Source organism: Acipenser ruthenus, chromosome 51 (genome assembly GCF_902713425.1).
Source record: "Acipenser ruthenus chromosome 51, fAciRut3.2 maternal haplotype, whole genome shotgun sequence".
NCBI lineage: Eukaryota > Metazoa > Chordata > Actinopteri > Acipenseriformes > Acipenseridae > Acipenser > Acipenser ruthenus.
In genome coordinates, this window is record NC_081239.1 from 3,675,001 (window position 1) to 3,689,196 (window position 14,196).

At 46.4% G+C, this 14,196-nt stretch overlaps 1 protein-coding gene across 5 annotated transcripts in view; it reads left to right on the forward strand.

Annotated features, from left to right (window-relative positions):
- LOC117971301 (Fc receptor-like protein 5) overlaps window positions 1–14,196 on the forward strand; it is a 43,073-nt gene that overhangs the window by 13,569 nt on the left and 15,308 nt on the right. For all 5 annotated transcript variants that reach the window (XR_009320009.1, XR_009320010.1, XM_059015776.1 and 2 more), the window contains exons 3-4: window positions 9,796–10,089; window positions 10,834–11,088. Coding sequence is in view for 3 of the 5 variants with exons in the window: in XM_059015776.1 (XP_058871759.1) it covers window positions 9,796–10,089; window positions 10,834–11,088 (549 nt within the window). In the remaining 2 variants the exon portion in view is untranslated. The remainder of the gene's footprint in view (window positions 1–9,795; window positions 10,090–10,833; window positions 11,089–14,196) is intronic.

Genomic DNA, 14,196 nt, shown 5'->3' on the forward strand with positions numbered 1-14,196 from the left:
CCTGCCACACTGTGTCTGTGGCAATGCAATCACAAAGTGAAGAGACTGGTAAAGATTCTCATCCTGCTTCCTAATCATCTGTAAAACACTTTTCTGAAATCAGCTTTCCTTTTCTTCTGTCCACTATAACAATTTAACTTGGTTAAATAAAACAAATGAATGACTCCAGCAAACAGTAGCCCTTACAGTACCACACTGTCCTCCACCAAGAGGTTATGTCTGGTATTGCTGGAAAGCTTCTGAATAACAATATTGGCAGACTGCTAACCAGGCAGAATATCTGGGTGCCTTTTAAGAACAATAGTCTTCCCAGTATTGAGAGTGCTGGTGTGCAGATTTATTTCAAACAAATTGATTTAACAAAACATAGAACAAGCAAAATGGCATGGTGGCCAAAATAAACAGACAACCAAACCCCAAGACCAGCACAAGTAGCAATTGTGAGAAAAACAGCAAGTTCAGTTCGCAGTTTGGACCCCCTTACTACAACAGTGTGCTGCCTTCCAGGAGCCTCTGTCAAGCACATCACTGAGAACGTGGACAGGCTCCTAGAATGAACAGGAGATGACCCGGTAGTAATTGTCCACATCGATACAAACAACATTGGAAGAGACAGACCAAGATCCCTGCAAAACAAATTCAGAGAGCTAGGAAGGAAATTAAAAGACAAGACCAAAACTGTGGTATTTTCTGGGATACTGCCGGCACCTTGCAAAGGACCATATGGACAGCTGGAAATACAAAATCAAAATGCATGGCTAAAATCATGGTGCACACAGGAAGGCTACACCTTTCTTGAACATTGGAGCACATTCTACAACAAGGACTATCTATACAGGTGGGACAGACTGCACTTTAAACAGAAAGGGAACTAATCTACTCGGAGAAAGGATCCTTCAGGCGGTACAGAAGCATTTAAACTAGAAAGGAAGGGGGGAGAAAACAAAAAACAGAAGGAAGACCACATCAAAACAAGGGCAACAACTCAGGTAAGACCACTATTAAATGTATTTATCTTAATGCTAGAAGTCTCAGAAACAAAAATGTTAGAACTTGAAGCAACTGCACTAACAAGTAACTACGATGTGATAGGTGTTATAGAAACTTGGTTGTCTGAGAGTGATGGAGACAAATATAATATTAGTGGGTACACACTGTTTAGGAAAGACAGGCAGGACAGAAGAGGCAGAGGGGTAGCGCTATAGATAAGAAATAGTCTTGAAGCCCAGGTGTTAAATCTAGACAAAGAAAACAATACAGAATCAATATGGGTCAGAATAATGGACACAAATTCAAAGGGCATAATAATATGAGCATGCTATAGACCGCCAAATTCAGACGCTGAGCAAAATAATCTGTTATAAATTACAAATGCATGTAGAATAGGAGAAGCCATACTAATGGGGGATTTCAACTTCCCCCATATAAAATGGGAAAACCCAGTGGGGAGCACGACGGACGAAATTGAAATGGTTGAAATGACAAATGACTGCTTCCTAACACAATTTGTCAAGGCACCGACTAGAGGGGAGGCATGCCTTGATTTAGTCTTTTCAAATAACGAAGACAGAATAACTAAAACAGAGGTCAGAGAGCCATTGGCAAACTCAGACCACAACATGGTCTCATTTTGAAGTATTTTTTAAAACACTGTGGCAAAGTGGTAAGTAAGGGGAACAGGTGTAGCGGTGATGCGGTGCAGGAGTGACAGGCAGACAACGGTATTCCAGTGAAAACAGTGCTTTATTCTTTTTTTCCAGGTCTGGTGACCGCAAAGCAACTAAATCCCCGGCGATACACAACGATGTGTAACGCACGGGGATAACAATAAACAAGGCACAGTCCTGAACAAAAACAAACAGACGGTCACCAGTCCTGGGTGAGTGCAGTATTGCTGGGGCAAACACAGATAGTGCGGGGTGCAGTGGTGCTCCGGATAGTGCTGACCCTTGGCGACAGCTCCGGAGTAGTGCTTTAACTGTCTGGTGGTGAAAAACACAGACAATTACACAGACAAACACAACACAACACAACACGTAATTATTTCTTTTTAACGATGAGAGCTCCTCTCTCGATCCTTCTCTCTCCAAACGTTTAACCCAAACGAAGGAAAAAAACAGCGTTACCCTGGCCCCTATATGTAATCCCGCATGATATCTAGGTAAACGGTTGCAGCTGCCTTATTACTTGCAGCTGCCCCTCGTTTACCTGTCAAATCAATACGGTCTTACAACAGAGTCTCGCTTCCTTCCAGGCTGACCCACTTCCCGGTCCCGGAAACGAACTGTCAGGCCAGCCCTTCCAGATACTTCTCCTCCCGTTCTTTAGCGCCCTCACAGGTCGGGAGGAAGATTTATCACCAGAACTCATTGTATTTCTGTCACATATCCCACCGCTCAGAGTGGAGCCGAAGGAACACTCGGCTAAATCTACCTTTCCCATTACTCCCCCCTCCCGGGAAAAATAATCCGCATTTTGGTGGTCTTTCCCCGCACGGTGTACCATGTGGTACATGAAGGGCTGCAATGCCAGATACCACCGAGTTATCCGGGCATTGCTGTCCTTCATTGTGCTTAACCACTTGAGTGGGGCGTGGTCTGTGACCAGATCAAATGAGTGTCCCAGCAGGTAGTATCGTAAAGAGTGAGTAGCCCATTTAATGGCTAAACACTCTTTTTCGACTACGGAGTAGTTACGTTCCCGAGGTAACATTTTTTTGCTTATGTACAATATCGGGTGTTCTACTCCAGCTACTTTTTGGGACAAGACTGCACCCAAACCTACATCCGAGGCGTCGGTGTGAAGGATGAATCTCTTGGTGAAATCTGGGGTAATAAGGGTGGGGGCCTGGCAAAGTTTACGCTTAATCATATCAAACGCCCCCTGACACTCAGCTGACCATTTAATCAAATTTGGAGCACTCTTTTTGGTGAGGTCGACTAACGGGTTAACCACTGTGGCGTACTCGGGGATGAAGCGGCGGTAATAACCGGCTAAGCCCAGTAGTGACCTCACCTGAGTCTTGGTTTTGGGGATCGCTGCATCAACCAAAGCCTGGATTTTGGTGACCACAGGTCTCACCCTTCCATTTCCCATTAAAAATCCCAAATATTGAGTCTCTGTCTTGGCAAACGCACATTTCCTTAAGTTAGCTGTCAGCCGGGCTGCCCTTAGAGACTGAAGAACGGCTGCAACCCTAGCCAAATGCTCTCGCCAGGTGGAGCTGTAAATCACCACGTCATCAATATACGCTGCTGCATATTCATGATGTGGGCGTAAAACCTGGTCCATCAGTCTCTGAAAGGCAGCGGGCGCACCATGTAGCCCAAATGGCATGGTTTTAAAGTGGAACAGCCCCTCTGGTGTTGAAAATGCGGTTTTCTCTCTGGAGCTGCGGGTTAAAGGGATTTGCCAGTATCCCTTTGTCAGGTCCAGAGTGGAAATAAACCTCGCTTTTCCCAGTCTGTCTAAAAGTTCGTCGACCCGAGGCATGGGATACGCATCGAACTTAGCAATAGCATTTACCTTCCTGAAATCTACGCAGAAGCGGTTGGTGCCGTCCTTCTTGGCCACTATTACAATAGGACTGCACCACTCGCTCCTGGAAGGTTCAATCACTCCAAGCTCGAGCATATCCCATACCTCTTTGCGAACGCCACTTCGTCGACTTTCCAGGATCCGGTACGGTCTCTCTCGCACTGTGACACCTGGAGGAGAGATAATGTCATATTCAACTAAGTTTGTCCTGCCGGGCACATCAGAAAAAACATCGCTGAACTCCTCAATAAGCTTACGCAGCTCTCTTTGCTGATCCGGAACTAACTGTTCCCCCATTGAAATCGCTCTTGTGCTCGGGGTCTCTGGACAGGGACCTAAATCATCCTCCATATTGCCTGGGGCTATAAATAAGACCTCCCTTGCCTGCCAGGGCTTCAACAAATTAACATGGTAAATTTCACGTTCATTCCGGCGATCGGGCTGTCTAATTTCATAATTTACTTTCCCTATAGCCCGAATCACCTCATACGGCCCCTGCCATTTAGCACACAGTTTTGACTCTGATGAGGGAAGTAGCAGCATTACCTTGTCCCCTGGTCGAAAGGTTCGAATCCGTGCATTTTTGTTGTAATGCTGCTCTTGTCGGTGCTGAGCCGATCTGAGGTTGTCTCGGGCCAAACGACCGACCAAATCCAGGCGATCTCTGAGTAGGAGCACATACTTCACTACATTTTTAGACGAGCCTTTGTGCTCCTCCCACCCCTCTCTCAGCAGGTCGAGAATGCCGCGAGGCTGCCGGCCGTACAGGAGCTCAAAGGGGGAGAACCCCGTTGAACTCTGCGGCACTTCTCTCACTGCAAAAAGGAGGTAGGGGAGAAGTGATGCCCAATGTTTTTGCTCTTGTGTTACAAATTGCCTCAGCATCGACTTTAAGGTCTGATTAAAACATTCCACCAGACCGTCCGATTGTGGATGATAAACGGACGTCCTGATGGGACGTATTTTTAATATTTTGTACACCTGCTGTAACGTATTGGACAAAAAATTAGTTCCGTGATCGGTCAAAATCTCCTTGGGGATCCCTACTCTAGCCATAATCTGCGCTAACTCTGTGGCTATTGCAGCGGCACTAGTGGACCTCAATGGAACTGCCTCCGGGTATCGCGTTGCATAATCCACCACTACTAAAATGTGCGTATACCCGGAGTCAGAAGGTAGCAAAGGGCCGACTATGTCCATTGCAATGCGCTCGAAAGGAGTGGAAATAATCGGCAGTGGGACCAAAGGGGCGGGGCGCACTCGACCCGGCGCTACTCGCTGGCAGTCTGGGCATGTGGCTACATATTTCGACACATCAGTATGAAGACCTACCCAATAGAATCGAGCCAATATCCGTTCCCTCGTCTTCTCGGCTCCGAGGTGCCCCGCAAAAGGGATATCATGCGCCAGCCTCATGACCTCCAGCCGACAAGACGGGGGAACCAATAATTGTGTTACAGGCTGTCCTGTGCCCGCGGCTAGGTTTACCCTATACAGTAATTGCCCCTTGATACTGAAGTGTGGATATACTAGCGCCCCAGCGCCTTCAACATCCTTACCTTCAATGGACCGGACCTGTCCCCAAGCGTGCACCAGTGACGGGTCGTTATGTTGGCCCCACACTAGGTCCGCGCTTGAGTACCACGGGTCCGGTACATTGAGAGGGGCTGGAATAACCTCTGCTCTAGTCAGTCCAGTAACCTCGCTCTCTCGGTCACACTGCGTTCCCACTCCCTTCGACTGGCGTTTATTACCATTGCAGCACTCTCCCACCAGACCCCAGCCTTGTCTCAACAACGCTCCCTCCCATTTTGCGGTCCGTCTCTCCTTATTCGTTTTTCTAGGACGGAAAAGAGGGGAAAACATTTCAGTGTGAAAAGGAAACACATCACCAATCCGTTCCTTTTTTTTTTCCTGCCACGTTTACGTGTGTGGCTGAGACTGCCATTATTTGCATCAATTCTTTGAATTTTGGCCAGTCTCGGCCCAGAATAACTGGGTGTGGCAACCTTTCCGCCACCCCAACTACAAGGTGACGTTTTATCGGTCCTACCGATAAATATACTTTTAAGGTGGGGTATGCCGCCGTGTCTCCATGGATACAGGAGATGGCCACCTGACCTTGTGGCCGCCACGACACACCGCCCAGGAGAGCTGTCCTAATCAAGGTCTGCTCACACCCTGTGTCCACTAATGCGTGGGTTTTCACATTCCCTAACACAACATTAATCAGACAAGGCCCCTCCCGACCATTTTCCCCACGCTTACCAGTTTCAGGTGCCCAATTGCACGCGGCCACGTCACACTCCATGGCAGCGGGGCATGACCTGGCCAGATGTCCCGGCTGGTGGCACCTAAAACAGATAGGAGGGACAGAGGGGGCATAGGTTACAAATCTGTCCCGCTGCTGGTATGGCAACGGGGCAGGGGCAGCACCTCTACCCCAGCTGGGGGCCAACCTTGGTCTCCATGGGGGGGAGGCAAGGGGGCCCAATGGGGTCGGTGCTCTGGGAGGTCGGGGTCCCTGGAACGAGGGGGGTGGTGGTGATGGTGTTGGAGGAGAGGGAGAGAGAGCTCGGCTGCTCCGAAGGGCAGGGGCTGACAGGATCCCGATCCGGGCAGAGGTCAGGGAGTCTTCAAAATCTTCAGCCAATTTGACCGCCTCCTCCAGGGTGTCGGGGTTGTGGCGCCGTATCCACGCCTGGGTCTCGGCGCCGACCACATGGCAGAACTGCTCTACCACAATGGCTTCCCCCATCTGCTGGGCGGTCTTCTTCCCGGGGGTCAGCCAATGCACCATGTGGTCACACAACCTCTCCGCAACCACCCTGGGGCGTGTCTCCGGGGCTCTCCGGTATTCCCTAAACCGCGCCCGGTGGGTCTCGGTAGTGATGTTTAGCCGGCGGAGGATAGCCTGTTTGACCAGGTCGTACTCGGTGGCGTGCTGGTCATTCATTGCTTGGTAGGCTGCCTGAGCCTCCCCAATCAGGCAGGGTCCCAACTGGCTGGCCCAGAACTCCCGCGGCCAAGCCGCCGCGGTAGCCAGCCGCTCGAACGCCACCAAATACGCCTCCGGGTCATCCTCCGCCGACATTTTCATTGCCCGTGCCTTCGGGGGCGACATCCGCGGTGTTGTGGTAGGGGTCGTCGCTGCAGCCACGGCCAGCCCTACCCGTTCAATGAGCGCTGTGTAGCGCTCCTCCCTCCTTCTCTCCTCTGCGTCGCGTCTGCTCTCCAGTGCCTGCAGCAGCTCCGCCAGTGCGTTGCGGTCCATGATCCCACTTCTGACACCACGTGTGGCAAAGTGGTAAGTAAGGGGAACAAGTGTAGCGTTGATGCGGTGCAGGAGTGACAGGCAGACAACGGTATTCCAGTGAAAACAGTGCTTTATTCTTTTTTTCCAGGTCTGGTGACCGCAAAGCAACTAAATCCCCGGCGATACACAACGATGTATAACGCACGGGGATAACAATAAACAAGGCACAGTCCTGAACAAAAACAAACAGACGGTCACCAGTCCTGGGTGAGTGCAGTATTGCTGGGGCAAACACAGATAGTGCGGGGTGCAGTGGTGCTCCGGATAGTGCTGACCCTTGGCGACAGCTCCGGAGTAGTGCTTTAACTGTCTGGTGGTGAAAAACACAGACAATTACACAGACAAACACAACACAACACAACACGTAATTATTTCTTTTTAACGATGAGAGCTCCTCTCTCGATCCTTCTCTCTCCAAACGTTTAACCCAAACGAAGGAAAAAAACAGCGTTACCCTGGCCCCTATATGTAATCCCGCATGATATCTAGGTAAACGGTTGCAGCTGCCTTATTACTTGCAGCTGCCCCTCGTTTACCTGTCAAATCAATACGGTCTTACAACAGAGTCTCGCTTCCTTCCAGGCTGACCCACTTCCCGGTCCCGGAAACGAACTGTCAGGCCAGCCCTTCCAGATACTTCTCCTCCCGTTCTTTAGCGCCCTCACAGGTCGGGAGGAAGATTTATCACCAGAACTCATTGTATTTCTGTCACAAACACCAAAAGTAATGACTAAATCTAAGGTTTACAATTTTAGAAAAGCAAACTATGAAGGTATGAAACAAAGACTAACAGAAGTAGATTGGAGTAAAATAGAGGCGCAAAACAATTACATCCCGAAAGTAGACAAATCTAAATCTAAAACAAAATGGCCAAAATGGTTTAATAGATCAATTAAAAAAAAAAAATTCAGCTAAAAAAGGCACTTTACAGAGCATTTTAAAAGGGACCAAAAACAAAGTACACAGAAAGAGCACTTGGAACTGCAAACACAAGTCAAAAAGGAAGTTAGAAAGGCCAAGAGAGAGATAGAAATCAATATTGCTAAGGGGGCTAAAACCAATTCCAAAATGTTTTATTTCCAATATTATAACAGCAAGAGAACATTCAAAGAAGAGGTTAAATGTCTAAGAGACACAAATGGCAAAATCATATATGAAGAAAAAAAATATTCAATATATTAAATGATTACTTTTCACGTGTTTTTACAAAGGAGGACACGGACAACATGCCCCACATGTCGACCTGTTCCTATCCAATTTTAAATAACTTTAGCATAACAGAGGCAGAAGTGTTAAAGGGACTAGGAGCTCTTAAAATAAACAAATCCCCTGGGCCGGATGAGATCCTCCCAATAGTACTCAAAGAAATTAAAGAAGTTATTTACAAACCGCTAACCAAGATCATGCAACAGACTCTTGACACAGGGGTTGTACCGACAGACTGGAAAATAGCAAACGTAATACTGATCCACAAAAAGGGGGACAAAACCGAACCAGGTAACTACAGACCAATAAGCCTGACTTCTTCTATTATATGTAAACTTATGTAAACTATAATAAGATCCAAAATGGAAAATTACTTATATGGTAACAATATCCTGGGAGACAGCCAGCATGGTTTTAGGAAAGGGAGATCATGTCTAACTAACCTGCTTGACTTTTTTGAGGATGCAACATTGAAAATGGATAACTGCAAAGCATACGACATGGTTTATTTAGATTTCCAGAAAGCTTTTGACAAAGTCCCGCATAAAAGATTAATTCTCAAACTGAACGCAGTAGGGATTCAAGGAAATGCATGCACATGGATTAGGGAGTGTTTAACATGTAGAAAAACAGAAAGAACTGATTAGAGGAGAAACCTCAAAATGGAGCGAGGTAACCAGTGGTGTACCACAGGGATCAGTATTAGGTCCTCTGCTATTCCTAATCTACATCAATGATTTTGATTCTGGTATAGTAAGCAAACTCGTTAAATTTGCAGATGACACAAAAATAGGAGGAGTGGCAAACACTGTTGCAGCAGCAAAGGTCATTCAAAATGATCTAGACAGCATTCAGAACTGGGCAGACACATGGCAAATGAAATCTAATAGAGAAAAGTGTAAAGTATTGCATGCAGGCAATAAAAATGTGCATTATAAATACCATATGGGAGATACTGAAATTGAAGAAGGGAACTATGAAAAAGACCTAAGAGTTTGTTGACACAGAAATGTCTTCATCTAGACAATGTGAGGAAGCTATAAAAAAGGCCAACCAGATACTCGGATATATTGTGAGAAGTGTTGAATTTAAATCAAGGGAAGTAATGTTAAAATTTTACAATGCATTAGTAAGACCTCACCTAGAATATCGTGTTTACTTCTGGTCACCTCGTTACAAAAAGGATATTGCTGCTCTAGAAAGAGTGCAAAGAAGAGCAACCAGAATTATCCCAGGTTTAAAAGGCATGTCGTATGCAGACAGGCTAAAAGAATTGAATCTATTCAGTCTTGAAAAAAGAAGACTACGCGGCGATCTGATTCAAGCATTCAAAATCCTAAAAGGTATAGACAATGTCGACCCAGGGGACTTTTTTGACCTAAAAAAAGAAACAAGGACCAGGGGTCACAAATGGAGATTAGATAAAGGGGCATTCAGAACAGAAAATAGGAGGCACTTTTTTACACAGAGAATTGTGAGGGTCTGGAACCAACTCCCCAGTAATGTTGTTGAAGCTGACACCCTGGGATCCTTCAAGAAGCTGCTTGATGAGATTCTGGGATCAATAAGCTACTAACAACCAAACGAGCAAGATGGGCTGAATGGCTTCCTCTCATTTGTAAACTTTCTTATGTTCTTATGTTTTACTTTTATTATTTTCATTTATTGTTCTCTCTTTCTCTCTCTCTCTCTCTGCAATAGAGATTCTAATTCTGTCATCTTCTCTGTTTCTACAGAGCTGCCTCAGACTACACTCACCCTGGAGCCTCCATTCCCAGAGATATTCACCGGGGAGACAGTCACTCTGAGGTGTGGGGTTGAGGGGGGTTCTACTGGCTGGAAATATCTCTGGTACAAAGACAGTGAGGACACTCCAGGGCTCCAGACTGCTGGCTGCAGTATAACTGGTGACAGCTACACAATCACTGCAGCTGCTGTATCTGACCAGGGCCAGTACTTCTGTCGAGGACAAAGAAAAAGTCGACCAAGTTTCTCTCAGCTCAGTAATCCTGTGACAGTAACTGTGTCTGGTGAGTTTATTAACACAGTGATCCTGTTACAGTAACTGTGTCTGGTGAGTTTATTAACACAGTGATCCTGTTACAGTAACTGTGTCTGGTGAGTTTATTAACACAGTGATCCTGTTACAGTAACTGTGTCTGGTGAGTTTATTAACACAGTGATCCTGTTACAGTAACTGTGTCTGGTGAGTTTATTAACACAGTGATCCTGTTACAGTAACTGTGTCTGGTGAGTTTATTAACTCAGCTGCTACTGTAAATTGGACTAATTGCTGCCCCATTGACCACATACAGTACCTCATATTGAGAGAGATTTCTCATGAAATCTTTTTGTCACCCAAAACAGACCAGAGATGCTACTGGAGGGACTGGAATCTCTCTCCTCTTGCAGTTTCCTAACTGGTTTGAAATGGTTGAGCCTAGGACTATACAAATTCCGCCGTAAACACACCCACACACACAAACACACACATACACCCCCCCCCCCCCCCACACACACATACACCCCCCCATACACACACACTTATGTCCTTTGGGTTTCAAATAGCCTTAGGAAATATAAATCAAGGGCTATCTACACTTGGGAAAAATAGTTTCCTACAATATGGGAAGTGTATAAAGCTCATAATAGGGAATCATACATTATAACATGATGAGATAAAAAAAAAAAGCATTACAAACATGTTTGTGTGTAAAACTCAATCCTGACCCGTCTCTCAGCCCTGCTGATCTGAACTCCTTCTGTCTATTCAGATCAATGGGTGATCCTGCAGACTCCCCCCCAGCCTGTGTTTGAGGGAGACACTCTGACTCTGAGGTGTCATGTCTGGGGTTATACTGCGACCAGGTTTGTCTTTTATAAAGATAATAAATGGTTACAGTCCCAGGCTGACACAGAGCTGAGTGTGGATCGTGTTTCAAAGAATGACGAGGGGTCCTACAGGTGCACAGCGCGGTGGAGCTCCACTTATTCTGGTGACTCTGCAGAGGTGCGGGTGTCAGTGAGAGGTAGGTTCCTTCTAACAGAGAGAGTCCTCACCCCCTTCTCTGTCTGTAATGTCTCACAGATACATTCACACTGGAGTCTATTCCAGCTGTGTTTTCTGATATGAAAGCTCTTCCTGGTCTGAGTAACTCTCATACTCTGAGTAGTGTAGAAGCAGTAATAAAGCAGAAAGATACACTGAATGCTTGTCAGTACTGATGATCAAGCCCTATTTGTATGTTTAATTGGTTGTGGTAGTAATTGAATGTGTATTGCCATTGCAAACTGTATATTTAATCATGTGTAACCCCTCCCTATAGACAGGGGGGTACAGATTGGATAAAATAAATTGGTCCTATACATTATTACACTGCAGATTATACCACAGAAGAGATTCTGCACAAATGAAATAGTTTTAAATAGAATACATACCTGTTCACTTTACTGTGACACACACAGTATGAAACAGAATAGCCAAGAAAGACACAGATACTAAACATGTAAGTCATGTGAGTTATATTATTATATTAAAAATCAAAGCAGCAGCAGAGTATCATTCAGAGTGATAATGAGTCATAATTATAAACACCACACAGGAGCAGCAACACAGTGAATCAGAACCATTGACATGTCAGTAAAAACACAGTGATATGCTGCTGGAGTGCCTTCAATACAATCACATATTGGATTCACCTGCTTTATTAGGAGGGTCCATAACAAACTGGTATTTTAATTGTTGTGGGGCTGTGCGAATAATTATGATGTCAAGCATTGCTCTGGCATTAGAAATGAATATACAAATTAGCAATTTTAACAGACCCACATTATCTGGTTCAAATCCCATCTCTGTCTGGCTCATTATTATTATTAGTAGTAGTAGAATAATACAGGACTGTGACAGGGTGGCTGAGTCGTCTGACGTCACGACAGAGGCAGGAATGTAAAAAAACTGACACCAAATACTGCAGATTTCAAACAAAAAGACGTGGCTGCGCCGTTTTATTTAAATAATACAAAAATAAATAAAAAGTTTAAACAAAAACACACCGTGCTCGCAGAGCAAAATACATATTTTAAATATAACAAATCACGAACACAAAATAATAAAAACAACACAGGTCAGGCTGGGCAACTGCTGTCACTGTTCCTGTATTTAATTAAGTTTAGTTTTCTCTCTCCTCAATCTCTCCGCTCCTCTCATACACCCACCTAGAGCGCAGAGAGCTGCAAGTTTATATGCAGGTGACCATCTCCCGATTAGCAACAAATTAAATCACTTGATTAATTTGGGAGATGGCCACCTTCTGCACAAGGTTTATTAACTAACTGCTGTGGATGTGGCTTCCCATCCACGCTACTAAATAAAATAAAACACACGGCTATGCCGTCACATATATTTCTAAATAGATACAAATAAACACACGGCGCCTCGCCGTCATAAATACAAATAAATCATAAAACAAACAAACACAAAACAATAATCTGCACAGGGGCGGAGGGGGAAACCCCGTTCTAAAAATAAACAAATACATTTAAACAGTAGGGCTTACTATCGCCCTGCTACATATCCCCCCACCTTGTGCGCAACACACATGGCCCAGCGGCCACCTCCCCCGTTAGTCCCAGTCCCGGTTGGCAGTCCTGGCCCAGGAACAGGGGAAGCAAGGTGTCTCCGTGGGTGGCTACGACAGGATGTCCTCTTCCCACCCAAACAACTGTAGCGTCCCAGTGGACCGCGCACAGGCCGGCTCCTCCAGCCAAGGAAATTTTGGGGGTGGTTCCCCCCCCTTCTTCATGGCCAGCAGCTCCCCTCCGTGGGGCTCTGACCACAATTTCTCCTGCTGCGAAAGTGCGGCTGGGGGAGCTGGTCTCCTGACCTCCCCCCTCTTCTTCGTGGCCGGCAGCTCCCCTTCATGGGGCTCCAGCCACATTATTTCCTGCCGCATGGCAGGACTGGTAGCGACCCCAAGAGAAGCAGAGCCCCCAGCGACTCCAGGCGAAGTAGGACCCTCGACGACACCAGGCGACAGCAGCAGCAGCAGACCCTCGGGAGGCGACGGCAGCAGCAGCGGACCCTCGGGAGGCGACGGCAGCAGCAGCGGACCCTCGGGAGGCGAACTCGAGAGTGTAGCCCCTGGCCATGGAGGCGGCAGCGGGAGTTTCACTTTTCCCTCGTACCCTGTGCGGAGCAGCAGGCACCCCCAGGCGATGCGGAGCAGCAGGCATCCCCAGGCGATCCAGGCGTGGCATCCCTGAGCGGAGCGGGTGTGGCATCCCTGGGCGGTGCGAGGGAGACATTCCCCGGTTTTATTTCTGTCCTTGGCAGGCAGGTCTGTGTTCCTAACATGCCTTGTTTCCTTTCTTTACCCAGAGCTGCCGAAGGCTGTGCTGACCAGCAGTCCTTAATGGGGAGAGCTGTATACTGGAGAGACTGTCACCCTGAGCTGTGGGGTTGAGGGGGGTTTCACTGGCTGCCAATATCTCTGGTACAAGAGCAGTCAGGGAGGCACAGTGCAGATCAGAGGCACCACTAGAGCCACATACACACTCAGCCCTGTCACTCAGTCCCATAGTGGACAGTACCAGTGTGAGGCACAAAGAGGAGATCCACGACTTTTCTGAGGATGCAACATTGAAAATGGATAACTGCAAAGCATACGACATGGTTTATTTAGATTTCCAGAAAGCTTTTGACAAAGTCCCGCATAAAAGATTAATTATCAAACTGAACGTAGTAGGGATTCAAGGAAATGCATGCACATGGATTAGGGAGTGGTTAACATGTAGAAAAAATAAAGTACTGATTAGAGGAGAAGTAATGTTGTTGAAGCTGACACGCTGGGATCCTTCAAGAAGCTGCTTGATGAGATTCTGGGATCAATAAGCTACTAACAACCAAACGAGCAAGATGGGCTGAATGGCCTCCTCTCGTTTGTAAACTTTCTTATGTTCTGATGTTCTTATGAAATGATTTATTCAGTCCTGTGGATTTCTGTCCTCTTATCTTTCACACTATGTTTGTGTCAGAACAGAACAGTTACTGATTGGAGCTGCACTGGAAACAGTAATACTTCAAGCCAGTTAAAGAAATTCATACAAGTCATTAGTAGAATAGCAACTTGAAAAATGGA